General features: G+C 42.5%; 1 protein-coding gene across 2 annotated transcripts in view; it reads left to right on the top strand.

The window, feature by feature from the left end:
* ubxn7 (UBX domain protein 7) overlaps nt 1-8,517 on the top strand; it is a 119,193-nt gene extending 110,676 nt beyond the window's left edge. The window contains exons 11-12 of one of the 2 annotated variants that reach the window (XR_005942407.1): nt 2,937-3,016; nt 5,657-5,714. Coding sequence is in view for 1 of the 2 variants with exons in the window: in XM_041182940.1 (XP_041038874.1) it covers nt 2,937-3,016; nt 5,657-5,818 (242 nt within the window). In the remaining variant the exon portion in view is untranslated. Of the gene's footprint in view, nt 1-2,936; nt 3,017-5,656 lie in introns of both variants that reach the window. The other variant, XM_041182940.1, reaches the window with a different exon arrangement.
* Nucleotides 8,518-23,041: the final 14,524 nt, after the last annotated feature.

Below are 23,041 nucleotides of genomic sequence, written 5' to 3'. Positions count from 1 at the left end.
AAGATTCCTTGTTTTTTCTTCGGCAAGGACGTAACCCATGTTCACATAGTTAATTCATTCTTCCATCGCTCGCAGGGTTCACTCTCAGAAAACATCGGTGGATAATCATACCCCAGAACTTTACATTTTGATTCAGCCATTTTTGAGTGACACCAAACCACTCTGCTCTTAAAGTTAATTCCAAATAAAGTCTTTTGCCTGAAGAAAGCTTAGTTTCCAGTCTTTTTTTTAAACTTACAAGCACCGACCATTCTCTGCTACCACTGTTAAGCTTCAGTAGCTGTTTGGCAATAAAGACCGAGACTAAGACAGACTCCTTCAGATAGAGTTTTATTTCTGGTGCATAAAACTTTCTCCAGAGAGAACTTATCTCACCTGTTTTCCCTTTTTTTTACAACCAAACGGGTACTTAGGCTGTTAACTAATAATTAGCAATTGAACTCCTTTAACTGTTTCCTTCCCCAACAACCTGTTCTAGATAAAAACAAAAAACTGCGGATGCTGGAAATCCAAAACAAAAACAGAAGCAGAAATACCTGGAAAAACTCAGCAGGTCTGGCAGCATCGGCGGAGAAGAGTACAGTTGACGTTTCAAGTCCTCATGACCCTTCAACAGAACCTTTGTGTTCTGTTGAAGGGTCATGAGGACTTGAAACGTCAACTGTACTCTTCTCCGCCGATGCTGCCAGACCTGCTGAGTTTTTCCAGGTATTTGTTTCTGAACCTGTTCTCTGGGCAAAGAACCACTTCTTGACATCGAGCCTAGATTTTACGTAACTAAAAATTGGGACCCCTGGCCCTCCCTAATGTATTTAATTGGAACCAATTGTCAACTTGAACACAACCTATTCCCTTAATCATAAATCTCAATCAGATCATCCTTAAAATCTACACTTGTCTAAAGTGTGAACTCTCAACTCTTAGTTTTTCTTGATAACTTAGTTGCTTTGGATTAGAAATTAGTCTAGTGGCCCTCATCTACCCCTTTCCAAAAGCCTAATATCACCCACCGTGTAAAGAGACCAAAACTGGTCATTATTCCAAGTGAGGCCTGACTAAGGTCTTATACAAGGATAGTATGCCTTGTCTTATACTCAGTTATCTATTAATGTACCCTAACATGCTCATTCACTGTAGTTATCACTTCGCAGAATTGTTCATGCACCTTTTACAGATGTACGCACTAGAATGTCCAGCTTTCTTTCTTTCTCCACCTTCTTTAATGCTTTTCCCTGAAGTGTATATGCATGTTGTGTGTATGCATGTTGAGCAATTAGCCTGTCCACATCCATAACATTGCACTTATCCAAGTTATGCATCATTTGCCAGTCATGAGCCCAGTTTCCCAACGCAAGATTTATCTGAATCTGTTAAGCATTGTCTACGGTCCTAACACTCATACGGGTTTTCATACCATCTGCAAACTTGCAGATTGTGACCCAAGTACCTACATCCAGCTGATAAAAATACTAAAGAGCAATGGCTGCAACACCAACCCTTGCAGGACACCACTGATGACCATATTCTAAATGGGTCCAACTCCATCTGTAATTACTTAGGCATATCCTTGCAGTTCTGCTATCAGGAAGAATGAGCAACCTTAAGTTTCTTTAATATTGAAATGGGAAGGCTGGGATGGTGACCTAAAGGAGTTCTTTAAAATTATGAAACGTTTTGATAGAGTTGGGACAGAGGGTGTTTCTATGTGTGGGGGGAAAAGCAAAATAAGACACCATTGATATAAGATAGTTATCCATAAATCAAATAAGGAATTAAGGAGAAACCTCTTTACCCAGCAATGGTGAGAATGTGGAACTTGCGACCACTGGGAGTGGTTGAGGCAAACTGTATAGATGAGTTTGAGATAAGCAAATGAGGGAGGAAGAAATAGAGGGTTATGCTGATGCAGTTAGATGAAGAATGGGAAGAGGCTCGAGTGGCATGGACTGTCTGGGCCAAATGGCCAATTTCTGTTTTGTATGTCTACCATTTCTGTAATATTGCTGGCCCTAGGAGAATTATAATTCAGTGATATTGCTGGCCCTAGGAGAATTAGTGTTCTTGAAGAAATAAACAAGAGGCAAAAAATGTATTTATGAACTGTGTGTTTGCTGATAGAGCTAAAATCATGGCGAATAGAAGCTCTGCAATGCTAACCCTGTCTTTATTATACAGCAAAGAAGAAAACCATTCATCCCATCATGACATATCTGCTCCTTAAAAGCGCTCTCTAAGGAAAATAAGTCAAGTTGCATGTGACTCACGTTGTATATGGATTTACACAGCAAATCTAATGACATGTATTGCTTTGCTTCTGAGTCAAGTGCATTGGCACTGAGGATGGACCTTGTTTATGATCATGTATAACAGCTGTAGGATTTTCCTTAACTGCTAACCCGAACATCCGATGGCCTGTGATGAATGATTGATTGCTTTTTAAAGAATGACTTAACATACCAATTAAGTAGTCACTAAGTAGCCTGGTTCTTTATTCCTTTTTGTGGATGAAAAGGATGACAAAAGATACTTGGGACTACCAAATTAATGCCCCAATTAAACTGTTAACTAGATTAGTGCTGGTCCCAGAAATAGTAACACATTGACCCTAATTGTGGTGAACCTATAGCAGCTGCCATCTTGCACTAATTTGCCTTTCTGGCAGCAAAGTTGAACTGCCACCTGATTTCTTAGCGGTTTAATTATGTGCATAATTTTGAAATTTTGCTTTTCTTGAAGTCTGTAGTGTGTTAAAGGTCACATTCAGATTTGAAAGGAGGACTGAATCAACAGTTGTGTAATGACTGTAAGAACACCAGAGGGAAAACGGCTAGTTTAATTTATTGCTGGCCACATGAATCATACACAAATGAGCTGGCACTGTACTGACTGACATGGGGTAATATAATGTCATTTTGTATGTTATTGTCTTAAAACAGGACCAAAGGCAAGTCTGATGCTGCGATATCCGAATGGACAAAGGGAACAGATTGCACTCCCAGCTCAAGCAAAACTACTGGTCAGTAATTACTTTGCCTACTTCCTGGAGTTTAGGGAAAGTTGGAAAATGGAGTAGAATATTTATACTAGCTGAACCAGAAAATATTTTAGGTACTTGACCAACTATGCAACCATAGATCCTTACTGTGATGAACTGGAGAGGTACAGTCTCAGATAGTTTGGTAGAAATGTAGTGGTTTGGTCATAAGCCCATCTTATCTGTATTACATGAATATAAAGAAGCATCTTGTGAAGGTGAGCTACAGCCTCTTCTATTTGGTTCTATCTGCTTATTAGAAATTACAATTACACTAAGTTAGTGAGGCTATAGAGATAGAAGAGTGCATTTCCCTAATTGTTCATCTTGCACATACAAATGATAAGTTCAGCATCAAAACCAGGGGGAAACTACTGCAGTATTGCCCCTAGGATTACAGAAAACCAGAATGGTGGGTGTGTTAAAATGTTCATACCATGTTCCGCACATCAAGTGGACAACACCCAGCTGGACAATTATTGGATAAATTTGGTTGTGTCTCTAGAGAGCTTTTTCAGTTGCACAATACCAGAGTGCTATTTCAACAATTTTAGAACTTAACTTCTTCCCTCATTGTGTTTCCTTTTTATGAACCTTCTGAAGTCGTATGGACTCAAAATGTCTACCCTATTTTTTTCTCTCTCCACAGATGCTGTTAGACCTGCTGAGTTTTTCCAGCATGTTCTATTTTTGTTAAAAGATTAGTGTGTGTTTACCAGTAACCCCCACCCACCCCCTGGACAATCCATTTGGGCAGTAGCCCAATCACAACCCTAACTTCATTCTTCTTGCACCATGTGTGAAATTCCTACCCTCCTGGCTGACTTTTTTTTGATTGGGAGTGAATTAAATACTTTACGAAAACATTTCTGTGTTTGACACAACCTTCAGGTGGATCATTCCAATCATTAGAAGCCTGTGATTATGGCAGAATGGGAGCAGTAAGGGATTATAGCTCAACTTTTTTCATTAAAAGTGATGTCACTTAATTCCATTTGACAAGGAAGCTAACCTGAAAGATAAACTCTATTCTCTCATGAGAAACACTATACCATAAGTAATCAATCCTATAGCATGATAGTAACATCAATCCTAGTTGTTGATTGTGCTCAATAGTGAAAGTTACAATGGTCATGCTAGTTGTGGTGAACTGCCTTTTTGAATGGCTGCAGTCAGTGTGGTGTAGGTGCACCCACAGTACTTTTGGGGAGGGAGTTCCAGGATTTTGACCCAGTGATGGAATGGTGATATATTTCTAAGTCAGAATGTTGAGTGGCTTGGTGGTTGGACTACTGTCACAACCATCTTCTTTTGAGACATACCTAGCACAAATGAAGATGGTTGTGGTTATTGGAGGTCAGTCATCTCAGTCCTAGGACATCAGAAGTGGGGATGTTTGCTGATGATTGCACAATGTTCAGCACCTTTCGTGACTCCTCATACTGAAGCAGTCCATGTCCAAATGCAGCAAGACCTGGACAATATCCAGTCTTGGGCTGACAAGTGGCAAATAACATTCAAGCCACACAATGCCAGGCAATGACCATCTCCAACAAGAGAGAATCTAACTATCACCCCATGACATTCAATGGCATTATCATCACTGTATCCGCCACTATCAACATCCCGGGGGGGTGGGGGGGGGGGGGTGTTTAACCATTGATCAGAAACTGAACTGGACTAGCCACATAAATACTGTGGCTACAAGAGCAGGTCAGAGGCTAGGAATACTGTGGCAAGTAACTCTTCTCCTGACTCCCCAAAGCCTGTCCACCATCTACAAGGCGCAGGTCAGGAATACTCTCTACTTGCCTGGATGAATGCAGCTCCAACAACACTCAAGCTTGACACCATCCAGGACAAAGCAGCCCGCTTGATTGGCACCCCATCCACAAACATTCACTCCCTCCACCTCTGATGCACAGTAGCAGCAGTGTGTACCATCTACAAGATGCACTGCAGGAGCTCAGCAAGGCTCCTTATATTGCACCTTCCAAACCCATGACCGCTACCATCTAGAAGGACAAGGGCATTAGACACATGGGAAAGCCACCTGGAAGTTCCCCTCCAAGCCATTCACCATCCTGACTTGGAAATATATCCCCGTTCCTTCACTGTCGCTGGGTCAAAATCCTGGAACTCCCTCCCTAACAACACTGTGGGTTTAACTACACCACATGGACTGCAGCAGTTCAAGAAGGCAGCTCACCACCACCTACTTGAAGACAATTAGGGATGTGAATTAAATGCTGGTCTATCCAGTGGTGCCCGCATCCCATAAATGAATAAACAAAAGTGCTGCTGACTACAGTGTTTATACAGTCACATGTAGATCTTTGGATGGCTATTAAGTTACTGGACAGCAGACACAAATGCAGTGACTAAGTTACTACACTGGATTGCGTGCTGACACATGTAGGGAAGGAGGAATGCTAGATGTCCTTATTGGGGTGACATCAGGTTCATTGTGAAGTAGAATTCAGGAGTAACAATTGTACAGAGAGGCTATGAATGAGGTTTAGAGGTTCAATTTAGAACTGCATTGTGAAGACTGCTGCATACGTCTGAGCAAGATTCCCTCCTGTAGTCCTGTGTCCTTATTTTTCCTTGTTTTTCTCCCAGGCACTGGTAAAACACATCCAGTCGAAGGGATATCCAAATGAGCGGTTTGAGCTGGTTACCAACTTCCCACGCAGAAAGCTTTCGCACTTGGACTATGAAATTACACTGCAGGAAGCTGGGCTGTGCCCTCAGGAAACTGTCTTTGTTCAGGAGAGAAATTAACTTGGGGAGTTCAAAAGATTTTATACAAATATTGGAAGACCTGGCCTGTTGGAAATGGTGATAACCTGGCTTCAGCCAGAACAAAGGAAAATACATGTCTTCACCTTTTACTGGACCTACTGAGGCCACTGACCTGTGAAGAAAGTTTGAGATCCACACTCATTTCTTAATACTTTTTGATTCCCAAAAGAAGAACCCTTTTTACTGGACCAGAGAACACTGAATGTGATTTTTTTTTTTGTTAAATACCTACCATTCTCTGCTTGAACTGTTACCTTTGACTGTGTCAAGCAATAGCACCCTTAATTTTCTACAATATCTGGTCTTGGCAATGCTATTGAGTTGCCATAACCAAAATTCACAGGAGTACTACTCTCTGTGGATACCAGGAGGAAGCATTCCCCCACCAAGGCCAGACGACAACACCAAACGCTGGGGAAACAGGAAATGGGATAAGACCAACTGTCGTCTGAAAAGATTTGACTTTGTCTCTTGGTAGTGTTACTTATTTAGGCTGTAAGTACGTGGTAGGAATTTGCTGTTGTTCACTATGATGTATCTTCGATTGCCCTAATGCCATCAGACAACCCAAATTACAGGCCTGTGTTTGAAATTAATGAGCCATATTATGGGCGGGAAGGTTTACAGCATTATCTGGTAATCACCTGGTGCATCTAATGTCGGAGGTGAGAAGCCTCCAATCATCCTTTACTCAGCTCTTTGAAGCACGAGAGTTGCTGTGGAATAATTGCTTTGATAGGTGAAGCACACCATTCCGAGAAGGTCAGCACAGTTCCTGAACAAATTCTTTAGGGAACCCCAAGACAAATCAGGCCACTTGGCAGAAGGGATGAGTCCTATCCATAATTCATGGAATCCCTCACATTGACAGCAAGATTAGCTCTGAGGGATTCTAAACAGCTGCATAATTCCATGCAGTGTTGAGAACTAAGTGATTGACGCTGGGTATAAGCACATTGATTTCGAGGAATTCGGCACAGTTCCTGAATTTCTTGAAGATCCTGCTCATGGTTCTGTTGTGTGTGATGGCAGAAGCTTGAGGGATTGTATGAGGCACCCCAGGATCTAGAGCTCCTGACAGTAAAATCAGGTGAGATATTTGATTTGTATAGATCCAGGATCCTTCATGCTAAGCTCAGTGAGATCCTATACAGAAACCCACACAACAAGAATGGTTCGAGATCCATTTGAGCCTTTGATCATAACAGATGATGGGGATGAGGGAGGGTGGGGAGGAGAGACGGACAGTTGAAGCACAGTTCCTGGGTTCAAAACCCCCAGCAGTAAAGAACATGGAGGAATTTTCCACCACAAAGCAAGAGTGGAGTGTAGCATATTGGGAGTGAGTATATTGGTATGTCCTGCAGGGGGTGATCAGTGTTTCACAATCCTGTTCACTCTTCCTGATCAGCCCCAGAGTGCCTGATAGAGGAGGTGGGGATTTGACATACAGTTCAATGATCGTGTCTTCTCTGGCAAATTTTTATCACAGTTGGAGACCCCAGGTGTATGTGTGAGGCTTTGTCTGTTCAGAGTATGAATCATATTGGGAAGATTGTGTGTCTGTTTGTATGGGGTGGGGAGGGGTTGGGTGGGAAGGGGGAGGAATGGATTGTGTATGGGACAGCGAGTATATTAATGTACACTTTGGAGATGGGAAATGACCAGACATCTAGGCAAACACTTGGGAATTCAGGGAACATTGGGAATGGGTTGTTTCAGGGAAGGTAGATAACAATGAGAAGAGGTATGAGAATATTGGTCAGGTAATGGTAAATGGGTTGTGTGCATGAGGAAAGGATGCATATGGTGGGTATATCTTTAGGGGGGGAGAAAGCCATGTTGGAACAGACTGCACTGCCATGTCTAGTTAGGTGTGATGAGCAGTGTTTCATAGCATTTTTTTTTTCCAGTATTGGTTTTTCCAGTGAAGGTTTTTGATACCCCTGTGATTTATCAGCTGGAGAGTATGTGTACTGTATTTATGTTCCACACTGGGCAAAAGAAGTTGTGCATTCTGCTGGCAGTGACCAACATTAAAGGGAGTCCAAATCCATGAAAATAAGTACAAATAGAAGAAAAATAGCCACTTCAAGTCCCCAGTTAATATAGGGCAATATTTAAAATATATAATAAACATGGCGATATTGTGACTGCAAGAGATCATTGATCTGCTATTCGTTTGATTGCAAGTTGATCAACAAACTATTCCATTTTGCATTTTGGCCACTTATTTTAAAGACCCACCGCTGCCTTGTATTTGGGCTGTAACTGTATCGGATTGAGAAGTATGATCCTGCCCAGAATCCCCATCTTGTAACTGTCCAAGAAAGCAGTGTTATGTGAAAAGGGTGCAGTGAAACGCTGCATCTCCCAGATCCTGGACTCAAATCTTCAACCAAAACTCTACAAAATATAAAATCATGTCTTGTAATGTCATTACTTATTGGTTTTATACTGCTTCAGTTATTGTTCAATGTTTTTGAAATGTGAAGATGTACCCCTCGATAGGTTCTGCCGGCTGGCTGGGCAAGATCTTCAGATCAGACAAGTCCCCATACATCTGACCAAGTGAATCAGTAAACTGCTGAGTAATATGAAGAGAACATTGCAGAATTGCATCAACCAGTGTCACATTTTGTAACCTCAATCAATAAAATTTATAGTTTGCTTTTTAACAGGAGCTTCTTAAGGTGTACTTTCTAAGCTGCACTTTTAATGAGGTGAGCTCTGTTGAAGGAATGGGCTAAAGTTGAGTGCAATCTTCTATTAGCAACTTATTAAAAGGATAATGCATTTTATAGAAATGTGTGTTGTTGCTGAAAAGATTCTGAAATGAATTGCAGGTTTTGTGGGCAAATAGGAGTCAGTTTTCACAAGGTTCCACAAACATCAAACTAATGATCTAACCCAGACTTGTCCAACCTTTGCATGGGAGGACCCATATTTCCATTTCTCAAGGGGCTGATGAGAAAATTTTGATAAGATACATGGATTTCAAAAAAAAGTTGAGTATGAAGAAAAGAAACAACTTGCTGAGCAAAAACAAAACAAGGTTAAAGCAGTAAATTGATAATTAAAAAGAGTAATTAATTAAGGGGACCATTAGAATGTGACAAGGTCAGAATGTGTGTCCTGCTCACTCCCAGTTTTGAGGTGCTCGCTCACCCTCACCCACTGTGTGTTGGTGTGTATATAGTTTGATGTGGGGATGTCGATGAGTGAGAATTCTAAGATTGGGAGTGAGAAGACACTCCCTTACACATGCGTGCACTCACTCCTTCACTCCTATACTCACTCACTCTTGCATGTCTGCACACACCAGCCTTTCCTCCCATCCCTGACCCCAGACATGGCAGTGCTGCCTTCCCCGGCAGTCTCTCCCTCTCCTTCCCCTGACAGTTTTTCTCTCTCTCCTTCCCCTGTGACCCCGACAGAGTCTGTGTCTGTCTCTCTCTCTCTCTCTATGTCTGTCTCCTTCCCCCATGGCCCCTACAGTCTCTCCCTCTCCTTCCCCCAGGGCCCCGACAGTCTCTCTCTCTCTCCCCCTCCCTCCTTCCCCCATGGCCCCAAAGGGGCCTCCCTCTGTCTCTCTCTCTCTCTCCTTCTCCCATGGCACCAACAGTCTCTCCTTTCTTTCCTGCCCCCATGGCCCTGGCAGCCTCTCCTCCCCCAACCCCACAAAAACCTGTTTTTTCCTAGCATACTCACTGCTGCTGGTGTTTGCTGCTCCTCCAGTCACAGCCTGTTTCTCTCCCACATTTGCCACCGATGGCAAATATCCCTTAGAGCATTGGAATATAATTTCGATCAACATTCAAGACCACTGAATGAAGGAAAAGGTGAGTATATCTACCTCTGCAATCGTACTTTGTGTGGGACCTCGCAAGGTGTAAATCGGCCACATAACAATGGTGACTACACTTCTCTGGACTATAATAAGGTACAATGCATATAAGAATCAAACATTCCTTCCAAGTGAAACAGTAATTTACTTATATTTTCAATTTAGCATACTGTATTCACTGCTCACAATGTGGTCATCCTGGTGTGTGTTTGATCACCTTTGTTTCTTTACTATTTCCATGACCCCAGTATTGCGAAAAAAGATTTTTTTTGTTGAAGCTTTTCATCTTGCACTCATCAGGCCAGTTTGCAAGAAAATACCAATGTCAGGGGGAAATGACATCTTCATACATTACCACTCTCTTTGGCTGTTGCCTCAGTAAGTCTGTATTTTAATCTCCCCTGGCCTCCACCCTATCACAGACTTTCTGCTTTGTTCCATCCATCTGCCCCTTCTGGCTTTTAAAAGCTCTTACATTTCTTTCATTACCCTGAAGCATTAACTTTTTTTCCCCCATATATGCCGAATTTTTTTTTCGCATTTCACATGGGCAACTGGCTGTGGATTGGGTGACGGGGTTCCAGATTGTCCAATGTCTGCTTGCACTCCGCACTTGCTGTTGCAAAATTGCTCTGGAGGTTACTGTCTCAGGCCCATGCTAAGCTGCTTAGTGGAGTTCGGGTGACATTTACAGCTCAGGATTGGAGAGGCGGCAGTTATCCCTGGCGAGGTGGTGAGCTGAGATGTGTTCCGGACTTTGCGCTCGCTTTATTAGCATAACATTGCTACCTCTGGCTTTCATCGCCAGCGGTGCCAGTGTCTTCCTGCTCTTCCCAAGTTGGAAAACGGAGTATCTGATGGACGCACATATCACCTTGCAAGCCCTCTTCCTGCCCGGATTGTGGGGCAGCGGGATCATGGTAGGACCCCACACTTCAACTCAACAGGGCGGGTGGGGGCAGGGGGATTGGAGAAGGGGGCGAGCAACTTTAGGGGTGACATAGTGAGATGTCCAGCGGCGCAAGACTCTTCTTGCCGGTGCATGGACTTTCTGGCAGCGCAAGCCGAGGCACTTCATCAGTTCAAAGCTGCTTCAGATACAGACCACGGAGAATTAGTCGCATGACGGTGTCGTCCACTTCTGCTTGGACTAGATATCCGTCTCTTTCGCCTTTCTGCCACTTGAAACTGATTGGCAACAGGCTATCGTTCAAGAAGTTACAGACAGCTCCATTAGCCCTGATTCTGTGTAAAATTATGCAAGTAACTGTCAGGAGTACAGCTGAGGATTCCCTGTTGTCTCATTACTGCCTTGATCCAAAGTCGCCGACCACTCGGAGGAAGCGACAACCGTGGTAAACCTCCGGATGTTAGTGTTACTTCAACTTTTAAAAGATATTTGTCAAAATTCTACATTTAAAAAGCTAAAAGCTCTGAGGATTCACGGCCAAACCTGGGTCGCAGTAAAGATTAGCTGAGGGATAGAAACCTCTGGTAACGATTAGAGAGAGCAGGGAGGGGATTACTGAGTGAATGCTCGAAAGTGGGATTATTCGGTTTTTTAAAGCTACATTAATAACTTGGGACACAAACTCAATGTAGATTGGTTATATTTACAGTTGAGACCAAACTAAGAGGGGCAATGGATTCAAAAGTTGATGGCAAAGGACGATGAAAACTGACCAATACAGAACAGCTCTAAAGAAGGGTCATACGGACTCGAAACGTTAACTGTTTCTCTCTCCACAGATGCTGCCAGACCTGCTGAGTTTTTCTCCAGCATTTTGTGTTTTTGTTTCAGATTTCCAGCACCCGCAGTATTTTGCTTTTACAGTGCAGAACGGTGTTCAATGCATTGGCCATACATAATGAACTGGGAGCTCAAATGGTAAAAATACATTATTAGTAAATAAATAGTTGAGTAATAGACAGTGGGTGGGCGTGTGGTTCCATTATTCACAATCACAGGGTATATGAACTAAATATGAACTAAAGTTAGTGCATGTTGCTAATGAGTGTCACCATAGCACCACTTGTGATTAGTTAGCCATTTTTAGTGGACAGCACTGATTATAGAAAGACAAACACCTCGAGTTTGCACTAAAACTACACATGGGTGAAAGAGCCCCAGAGTAATTGTAGAGGTCTACTTCATTTGATGGATATACATTGTCCTGAAGTTTAATTCATAGTCCCTTTCGGCAAAACTATACAGTACAGCCAACGTATAAGCCTCAAATGGAAACGTACAATTGTGAGTTTAAAAACAAAAAACTGGATCTCTTTCTCAACTGTATGAGAATAGAGACGGTTTGTAATAATAATTATTCTGTATAGACAAAATGTTTGTGCTGATTCCCCAATGCTGGTGGACTGAGATTGTAGATCTTTGACTTTGTTCTTCCCAGGTTATTCTGGCTTCACTTTCCATTAAAGCTGCTGCTGCTGATGGTTGCTGCTGTTTCTGCACTAGTCCAAGGGTTAAGGTAAGCCTCAATGTGACAGCCCACACACATATCAGTGTCTAAATGATTCCATTCTGAGTGACAAATCTTTCAAACTCTTTGTCACATGTGGAAAGCAACATAAGTTCTCTCCTTAAGTACAAATGGGCTTTGTGGGACTCTGCAATGATCACACTGAGGGTGTGTGCGACTCATTGTAATGATTACACGGACAACCATTTTGCTCCAGGAATTGAGACCAGTTGTTTTCACCCCGTTTCTGTCACTTTTCCCCCTCCTTGGGTTCATCTATTGACAGTGTTTACTACTTCCTAGAGTTCAGATCCAAACCATCTGCACCCTCCAAAAAAAAATCACTGCTGAAAAAGTGTGAACAGGCTTTTTGATTGCGGAGTCATTATTTCATTGGAGACACACACTCGCACACAGAAGGACACGCTCGCTCATTCTCACACACAATTCCGCCATCATCATGGCTGACAGCAGCCAACCCGGCTCAGACTGGGATTGGAAGCCAGATCACTGACAATTGTATTCTTTGCTGCTTCAATTGTCCAAGTCTAGAGGCAAACCAGTCCGGTTTTGTTGAGGCATCAAACAGATTTGGAGGCACGGGAGCTAAAAGGTAATTAAAATAGGCTTCGAGAAAAACTGTAAGGGAATGGAAGGCATATCATAGGTCAAGTAACTGTTTTTCTTCCTGTCTGCAGATGTTTGTGTCTATCATTTGGTCCAAACTAGCTATCATTGGCTCAAGTACCTGCTTTGGTGCATCTGCTCTTGGAATCGTAAACGGGCCCCTTTGCTTGTTTAATACCACCTTATTCAACAAGCCCCAGGTCCAGCAGTGGGGCTATCCATTCCTCAGCAGGAACACAAATGCCAGGTAATGTGAAGGATTCTGGGTTTGTTATCTATGAAAGAGGCTGTCTTCAATAAGTGACTTATAGCACCGTTCCATCAAAAGATAGATGTTCTTTCACTGTAAATGAATTCCAGAAGTATTTATATAATCTCGTTTCAGGTTAATTAGCTACATCAATTGATCAGAGCTCAGTATAACAATCAGAGCAGAGCTGGTCAGGGGTGTAGAGCTCCCGGAGCGCCACTCCAACATCTGTACGCCCCCACTTGATTTTTCTTGCCACTGATCTCAGTGGAATCCACTCCATTAATTGTCTGACTGGATTTTAATCCTCACTGCCCCCAATATTGAAGCTATTTGTTTCTGGGAGTAACACATGCAGGGGTATTTGGCTCACTGAAGACAACAATCAGAACTTGAACAAAATCCTCTCACAACCACGTGAGACTTGTGATGCAGAAGTGGACGGCGTGGGGACCATGTTGGGTGATTTCTACCTGCATTACTGTGCAAGTTTGGCCATGTGTTCCTGGAGTTTGAGTTTAGGCTGGATGGTAAGAGTTGGCTGGAATGTCCAGAGCTTGCGGTGTGGCCTGGCGAGGTTAGGAGGTGGTGGAGGCAAGGCCACACCCAGGATCCAGGGCTTCACCTGAATGTCTCTGAATCAACATGCAGCAGCAACAGCAGTAACCCTCCTGTATAGCTCCCTGACTAAAATAACATGGACCTTACAACTTCCTGCACATAGCTTTCTCATAAACAGGCATTTCAGGGTGTTTGAAGCTCAAGGTTCCCAGGATCGAAAGCAGCATCAGCGTCCCCAAACACCCTGCTGCGTTTGCCTGGTGAACGTTAATTCCTCGGTTGTGATGGCCTGAGGACGTGAAATGCAGTACAGTGGTTGTATTATAAAAGCCAAACACTGTGGATGCTGGAAATCTGAAATAAAAAACAGGAACTGCTGGAAAATCTCAGCAGGTCTGACCTGGCTGCACCTGTGGAGAAAGAAACAGAGTTAACGTTTCAAATCCATATGACTTTTCTTCAGAGCTGCTTCATAATGTTTGTAATCCTTACTGGGAGCTTTACATGGAATTTACAGCACAAACAGGCCATTTGGCCTACCTACAAACATACAAAATAGGAGAAGTAGGTCACTCGGCCCCTCGAGCCTACTCTGCCATTCAATAAGATCATGTTTTGAATTCCAAATTCCCATCAATTCCTGATAAATTCTTGTTAGGCAACGGAATCAAAGGTTATCTACCTCTGCCTTAAAAATATTGAATGACCCCACCTCCACCATCTTCTGAGACATTCCAAAGTTGCACAACTCTCAGGAAAAAATCTTTCCTCATATCTGTCCTATAAGGGCAACCCCTAATTTTAAAACATTCCCTACTAGTTCTGGACTCACCCACAAGAAGAAATATCCTTTCCACGTCCACCTTGTTGAGACCATTCAGGATTTAAAAAAAATTCATTCGCAGGATGTGGGCTTCGCTGACTGGGCCATCATTTTTTGCCCATCTCTAGTTGCCCTTAAGAAGCTGGTGGTGAGCTTCCTTCTTGAACTGCTGCAGTCCATATGGTGTAGGTACACCCATAGTGCTGTTAGGGAGGTGAGTGACTTGGAGGGGCATTTCCAGGTGATGATGTTCCCATCTATCTGCTACCCTTGTCCTTCTAAATAGTAGTGGTCGTGGTTTGGAAGGGGCTGTCGAAGGAGCCTTGGTGAATTCCTGCAGTGCATCTCGTAGATGGTACACACTGCTGCTATTGTGCATCGGTGGTGGAGGGAGCGAATGTTTGTGCCAATCAAGAGGGTTGTTTTGTCCTGTATGGTGTCAAATTTCTTGTGTTGTGGGAGCTGCACTCATCCAGGCAAGTGGGGAATGTTCCATCACACTCCTGACTTGTGCCTTGTAGATGGTTGACAGGCTTTAGGGATTCCTAGCCTCTGACCTGCGCTTGTAGCCACAGTTTTTATATGGCTAGTCCAGTTCAGTTTCTGTTCAATGGTAACCCCCCCAGGATGTTGAAAGTGGGAGATTGAGTGATGGTAATGCCATTGAACATCAAGGGGTGATGGTTGGATTCTCTCTTGTTGGAGATGGTCATTGCCTTACACTTGTGTGGCACGAATGTTACTTGCCACTTGTCAGCCTAAGCCTGGATACTCTCCAGGTCTTGCTGCATTTGGGCATAGACAGATGTATCTGAGGAGTTGCAAATAGTGCTGAACATCATGCAATCATCAGCGAACATTCCCACTTCTGACTTTATGATGGAAGGAAGGTGATTGATGAAGCAGCTGAAGATGGTTGAGCTGAGGACACTACCCTGAGGAACTCCTGCAGTGATGTTCTGGAGCTGAGATGACTGACCTCCAACAACCATAACCATCTTCCTTTGTGCTAGGTATGACTCCAACCAGCGATGAGTTTTCCCCCTGATTCCCATTGACTCCAGTTTTGCGAGGGCTCCTTGATGCCACACTCTGTCAAATGCGGCCTTAATGTCAAGGGCAGTCACTCTCATCTCACCTCGAGAGTTCAGCTCTTTGCCCATGTTTGAGCCAAGGCTGTAATGAAGTCAGGAGCTGAGCAGCCCTGGTGGAACCCAAACTGGGCATCAGTGAGCAGGTTATTGCTAAGCAAGTGCCACTTGATAGCACTGTTGATGACCCCTTCCATTACTTTACTGATGATCGAGTGTAGACTGATGGGACGGTAATTGGCTGGGTTGGATTTGTCCTGCTTTGTGTATAGGACATACATGGGCAATTTTCAACATTGCCGGGAAGATGCCAGTGTTGTAGCTGTACTGGAACAGCTTGGCTAGGGGTGCGGCAAGTTCTGGAGCACAAGTTTTCGGTACTATTGCCGGAATATTTTCCGGGCCCATAGCCTTTGCAGTATCCTGTGCCTTCAGCCTTTTCTTGATATCACGTGGAGTGAATCGAATTGGCTGAAGACTGGCATCTGTGATGCTGGAGACCTCCGGAGGAGGCCGAGATGGATCATCCACTCAGCACTTCAGGCTGAAGGTTGCAGCAAATGTTTCAGTCTTATCTTTTGCACTGATGTGCTGGGCTCCTCCATCATTGAGGATGGGGATATTTGTGGAACTTCCTCCTCCAGTGAGTTGTTTAATTGTCCACCACCATTCACAACTGGATGTGGCAGGACTGTAGAGCTTAGATTTGATCCGTTGGTTGTGGGATTGTTTAGCTCTGTCTATCACTTGCTGCTTATGCTGTTTGGCATGCAAGTAGTCCTGTGTTATAGCTTCACCAGGTTGACATGCCTCATGGATACCCAGTCTTGATTTGCTAGACCTGTTCAAAATCTGTGGTAGTGCCACACTCTTCTAAGCTCCAGTGGAAGCCTGCCAACCTATCCTCATAAGACAACCTGTTCATTCCAGGTATCAATCTAGTAAACCTCCTCTGAACTGTCTCCAATGCATTTACATCCTTCCTTAAATAAGGAGACCAAAACTGCACAGCATTCGAGATGTGGTCTCACCAATGTCCTGTATAACTGAAGCATAACATCCACACTTTTATGTTCAATTCCTCTTGTAATAAAAAGGATAACATTCCATTAGCCGCCTTAATTACATGCTGTACCTGCATACTAACGTTTTGTGACTCATGTATGGCAACACTTAGATTCGTCTCTGCCTTGGAATTCTGCAGATGTTCTCCATTTAAGTAATATTCTGCTTTTTTATTCTTCCTGCCAAAGTGAACAATTTCACATTTTCCCACATTATACTCCATCTGCCAGATTTTTGCCCACTCACTCAACATCTCTCTATCCATCTGCAAACTCCTTATGCCTTCTTCACAACTTTCCTACTTATCCTTATGTCATCTGCAAATTGAGCTACCATGCCTTCACTTCCCTCATTTAAGTCATTGATATAAATTGTAAAAAGTTGAGGCCCCAGCATAGACCCCTGTGGGACTTCACTCATTATATCCTGCCATTCAGACAAAGACCCATTTGTGCATACTTTGTTTTCTGCCAGCCAGCGAATCTTCTATCCAGGCTGATATGTTACCCCCTACACCATGAGCTTTTATTTTCTGCAATAACTTTTGATGTGGCACCTTATCAACTGCTTTCTGGAAATTCAAGTACAGCACATCTACAGGCTCCCCTCTATCCAAAGCGCATGTTACTCCTTCAAAGAACTCCAATAAATGGGTTAAACATGATTTCCCTTTCATAAAACCATGCTGACTCTTCCTGATTACCTTGATCTTTAATAACCTCCTTAATGATTGAAACGCCTTCCCCACAACAGGTGTCAAGCTAATTGGCCTAAAGTTTCCTGTTCTCTGCCTCCCTCCTTTCTTGAAGGTGGGGGGGGGGGTTATTCTTGCTACTTTCCAGTCTATGTTGGTGCTTATGTTCCACGCAAGCCTCCTCCCACCCTTCTTGATCACACTATCAGGGTAACCATCAGCTTCTTTCTTCATGTGTTTATCAACTTCCTTGAATGTATCTATACTAGAGTCAAAGAATGGTTACAGCACAGCAGGCCATTCAGCACATTGTCTCTGTGTCAGTTCTCTGCAACAGCAACTCAGCTAGTCCTACTCTCTCGACCTTTTCCTGGAGCCTTGTAAAATCTTTTCTCTTCCGATAATTGTCCAGTTCCCTTTTGAAAACTGCAACTGACTGTCTCTACCACAGGCTCAAGCAGTGCATTCCAGATCCAAACTGCTTGTTGCATTAAGAAGCTTTTCCTCATGTCGCCTTTGGTTCTTTTGTTAATCACCTTAGGGTTTTCGACCTTCTGCTGATGGGAACAGTTTCTTCACATTTACGATATCCAGACCCCTCATGATTTTGAGCACGTCTAACAAATTCTCAGCCTTTTCTTCTCCAAGGAGAACAGCCCCAGCTTTGTCATTCTATCCACATAACTGAAGTCTCTCATCCTCGGAACCATTCTTGTAAATCTTTTCTGCACCGTTTTAAAACATTTACATCCTTCCCGTTGAGGCTGAACCAGAATTTTATGAAGGTTGATAATTTACTTGCTTTTATACTTTGTGACCCAATTATAAAACCCAGGATTTGGTATAATTTATTAACTGCTTTCTCAACCTGCCCTGCCACCTTCAATGATTTATGCACATCTACACCCAGGTCCTTCTGTTTCTGCATTTCCTTTAGAATTTTACCCTTTATCTTCTGTCACCTGTCCTTGCTCTTCTGACCTAAATGTACCATCTCACACTTCCCTACGTTAAATTTCATCTGCCACCTGTCTGCACATTCCACCAGCCTGTCCATATCCTCCTCACAGTTCACAACACTTCCAAGTCTTGTATCATCTTTAAATTCTGAAATTGTGCCCTGTACACCCAGGGCTGGGTTATAAATATAAATCGAGAAAAGCAGTGGCCCCTCTATATACCATCTCCCCGTCAGAAGTAAATAAAGTTTTCTGCAATTCATGGTTTTTAATAGGCTTGAATTAAATAATTACTCTGTTGCATAATGAAAGTCTAGCTATGTTTCAAAATATATGGTTAGAAAGAAAATGTCTACTGGCACTTAAAAAGCATAGTTTTACTGACATTCGGGAACTCAAATGATTAATACATAGGAAAACAATGTAATAGTAAATTTAGAAATGACATGGCCAATACGTTTTCTTAGAGCTCCAGCACCTCAAAATTTGGCACTACACTCCTGGAGATGGCTACATGGTGTTCTAATTTCTCATGTCTTTGATTATGTATTAATGGTTTTCAGATCTCTCGTGTAACTACGGACTTAACAGTTTACTGTGCTTTGTATATTTTGCCTGCAGTTTTGAAAGTTACCTGTATGATCATTCACGCTGGGCAATTTGTGAAAAGCCCAACAACATCGTGCTGTGGAACATCATTCTCTTCTCCATCCTCATGATAATCAGCAGTCTGGAGATTCTTCTATGCAGCATACAGATAATAAATGGATTGTTGGGTTGTATTTTTGGTAGATGTTAGCAGGGAAATGGTGATGTGTCGGCTGGCCGAATGCTGCAGGTTTGTCTTATGCTAATGTTGGATGATGCTGTTGCACAAGTACGATTGACAGGCCTGCCAAACTCTAGCAATTTAATACAGCCTCTCACCCCCCCAGCCTTTTACAACCCTTTCATATTCCTAAACCTGATTCTAGAACTGCGCATAGTTTCTGCTTTCCTCAATGTGCCAAATCAAACAGGATATCAAGATACCTAATTGGAAGCCCAAAAACAAGCAGTAGGGGAAAAGCAGAATACTGCGATGCTGGAAATCTGAAATAATGATAAAAGATGCTGGAAATACTCAGCAGGTCAGGCAGCATCTGTGGAGAGAGAAAGACAAGGTTCATGTTTCAGGTTTGTAATGTTCACACCTGAAACATTAACTCTGTTTCTCTCTCCTCAGATGCTGCTTGACCTGCTGAATATTTCTTGCATTTTCTGTTTTCATCAGTCATAAATACGAAACCCAATTATTAACTTAACAGTGGCAAATATTTGGAACCTATCAGAGTTCCTAGTTGATCCAAAACCTCGTGAATCCCTTCTCTCAGCTACATTACATTAATTGGTTAATCCAAAACTTAGACATTCACAGACCAATAAAGCCCAGATATTGCAATACCAATACTGACTATCACAATTACAACTGTTGATGACTACAGACTATTCACTATGCTTCATCAAATCTTTTGGCGAGCAGCATTTCTGCAATGTGCCAACATATCTCTGAACCCTTCTGACATGAGGAGGAGTGATGAACTGTCTTCTTCAACTGCTGTAACCTTGGGCTGTATTCTCGTAGCTGTTTGATAAAATAGAGACCATAAGACATAGGAGCAGAAGTAGGCAATTTGGCCCATTGAGTCTACTGAACCATTCAATGATATCGTGACTGATCTGATAATCCTCAACTCCACTTTCCTGCCTTTTCCCCATAACCCTTGATTCCCTCACTGATTAAAAATCAGTCTATCTCAGCCTTGAATATACTTAACAACCCAGCCTCTACAGACCTCTGCGGTAAAGAATTCCATAGATTGACTACCCTCAGAGAGAAGAAATTCCTCCTCATCTCTGTTTTAAATGGGCAGCCCCTTACTCTGAGATAATGCCTAAACTCTCCCACAAGCGGAAACAACCTCTAAGCATCTACCCTGTCAAGCCCCCTAAGAATCTTATATATTTCAATAAGGTCACCTCTCATTCTTCTAAGTTCCAATGAGTACAGGTCCAACTGACTCAACTTCTCCTCATAAGAAAATCCCTCCATACCTGGGATCAACCTAGTGAATCCTCTCTGGACTGCCTCCAATGCAGTCTTTCCTGAGATAAGGGGACCAAAACTGTTCACAGTATTCTGTGTGTGGTCTAACTGGTGCCTTGTATAGTTTTAGCAGGACTTCCCTATTTTTATACTCCATTCCCTTTGAAATAAAGGCCAACATTCCATTTGCCTTCCCTATTACCTGCTGAACTTGTGTGTTAGCTTTTTGGGATTCATGCAAAAGGACTCCCAAATCCCTCGGTGCTGCAGCTTTCTGCAGTCTTTCTCTATTTAAATAATATTCAGCTCCTCTATTCTTCCAGCCAAAGTGCATAACCTCACACTTTGCCACATTCTCCATCTGCCACATTTTTGCCCACTCACTTAACCTGTCTATATCCCTCTGTAGACTCTGTCATCCTTACCACTTGTCATCCCACCTATTTTTGTGTCATCCGCAAACTTGGCGATGGTACATTCATTTCCCTCATTCAAGTCATTAATAAATATTGTAAATAATTGTGGCCCCAGCACTGATGCCTGTGACACTCCACTAGATACAAGTTGCCATTCTGAAAATACCCTCCCTATCCCAACTCTCTATTAGTTAGCCAGTCCTCCCTCCATGCTAATATACTACTCCCAACACCATGGGCATCTTATTAACCACCATCTTATTAAGTAGCCTTATGTGTGGTACCTTATCGAACGCCTTTTGGAAATCCAAATATATTACATCTACTAGTTCCCCTTTATCTATCCTGCTTGTTACCTCCCCGAAGAATTCTAATAAATTTGTCAGGCATGATTTCCCCTTCATGAAGCCATGCTGACTCTGCTTGATTAGATTGTGCGTTTCTAAATGCTCTGCTATTATATCCTTTATAATACACTCCAGCATTTTCCCAATGACGGATGTTAAGCTAACTGGCCTATAGTTACCTGTTTTTTATCTTCCTCCCTTTTCTTCCCTTAACACCCTTAAGAATAAGGGTGTTACATTGGCAGTTTTCCAATCCTCTGGGACTTTTCCAGAATCTAAGGATTATTGGAAGATCACTACCAGTGCATCCATTATCTCTGCAGCTCTTTTCTTTAATATCCTAGGATGCAACCCATCAGGTCCAGGGGACTTATCGGCCTTTAGCCCCATTAGCTTCCCTAGTACTTTTTTTCTGGTGATAGTTATTGTATTTAGTTCCTCCCCCCACTTTTGCCCCTTGATTATTTAGTATTCTTGGAATGCTATTAGTGTCTTCTACCGTGAAGACTGATGCAAAGTGTTTATTCATCTCCTCTGCCATTTCCTGATTCCCCATTATTTCCCCAGCCTCATTCTCTAAGGGGCCTATATTGACTTTGGCTTCTCTCTTTTTATATATTTAAAGAAGCTCTTACTGTCCGTTTTCATATCACTTGCTAGTTTACCCTCAAAGTTGATTTTCTCCCTTTGTTTTTTTTTGTCATCCTCTGTTGGTTTTTAAAACTTTCCCGATCCTCTGGCTTACCACTAATCTTTGCCACAGTGTATGTTTTTTTTTTCACTTTGATAATATCCTTAATTTCCTTGGTTAACCATGATTGGTTTATTCCCCTTCCGAGAATCCTTCTTCCTCACTGGGATATATCTTTGTTGTGAGTCATGAACTATTTTCTTAAACGTCTGCCATTGTTTATCAACCGTCTTTTCTGCTAAACTCCTTTCCCAGTCCACTCCAGCCAACTCTACCCTCATTCCTTTGTAATTACGCTTAAGTTTAGTACAAATGTTTCCGAACTAAGTTTCTCACTCTCAAACTGAATGCTTGAATGTTATGGTCACTGATTCCTAGGGGATCTTTTACTCTGAGATTATTTATTAAACCTGCCTCATTACACATTACCAGGTCCAAATAACCTGATCCCTGGTTGGATCCACAACATATTGTTCTAGGAAACTGTCTTGAATATACTCCATGAATTCTTGCTCATGGCTACCTCTGCCAATTTGATTTTCCCAATATATAGGGAGATTAAAGTCACCCATAATTAACGTACTGCCTTTTTTACATGCCCTCATTATTTCCTGATTTATTTTTTGTCCGACAGCATAGCTACTGTTAGGGGGCCTATAAACTACCCCCACCAGTGTCTTCTTCCCCTTGTTATTTCTTACCTCCACCCATATGGATTCCACATCTTCCGATCTAAGATCATTTTTTGCTATCGTACTTATTCCATCTCGTACTAACAAAGCTACCCCACCACCCTTTCCTTCCTGCCTGTCCTTTCGAAAAGTCACATACCCCTCAATATTTAGTTCCCAGCTTTGATCTCTTTGTAACCATGTCTTTGTAATGGCTATTAGATCATACCCATTAATTTCTATTTGTGCCGTTAATTCATTTATTTTATTCTGAATACTATGTGCATTTAAGTAAAGAGCCATTAATTTTCCCTTTTTTACCATTTTTTTCCCCCTTTGACCCTATTTGCTGCTGTTTTTTTTTAAATGTTTGTATACTCTATCCCTTCCTGTCACACTCTGGGTATCATTACCTAAGTAGCTGCACTACAATGCCACCAAATCCTTTTGCTTTGTTAGCCTACTTATCCTCTCTCTAGAACCCTCCCCCCTCCTCTATTTAGTTTGAAGCCCTCTCTACAGCCCCTGTTATTTGATTCGCCAGGACATAACCCCAGCATGGTTCAAGTGAAGCCCATTCAACCAGAACAGCTCCCT

Source organism: Carcharodon carcharias, chromosome 2 (assembly GCF_017639515.1).
Source record: "Carcharodon carcharias isolate sCarCar2 chromosome 2, sCarCar2.pri, whole genome shotgun sequence".
Lineage (NCBI taxonomy): Eukaryota > Metazoa > Chordata > Chondrichthyes > Lamniformes > Lamnidae > Carcharodon > Carcharodon carcharias.
The sequence above is the reverse complement of the archived record's forward strand: the minus strand, read 5'-3'. Positions and strand labels throughout refer to the sequence as shown.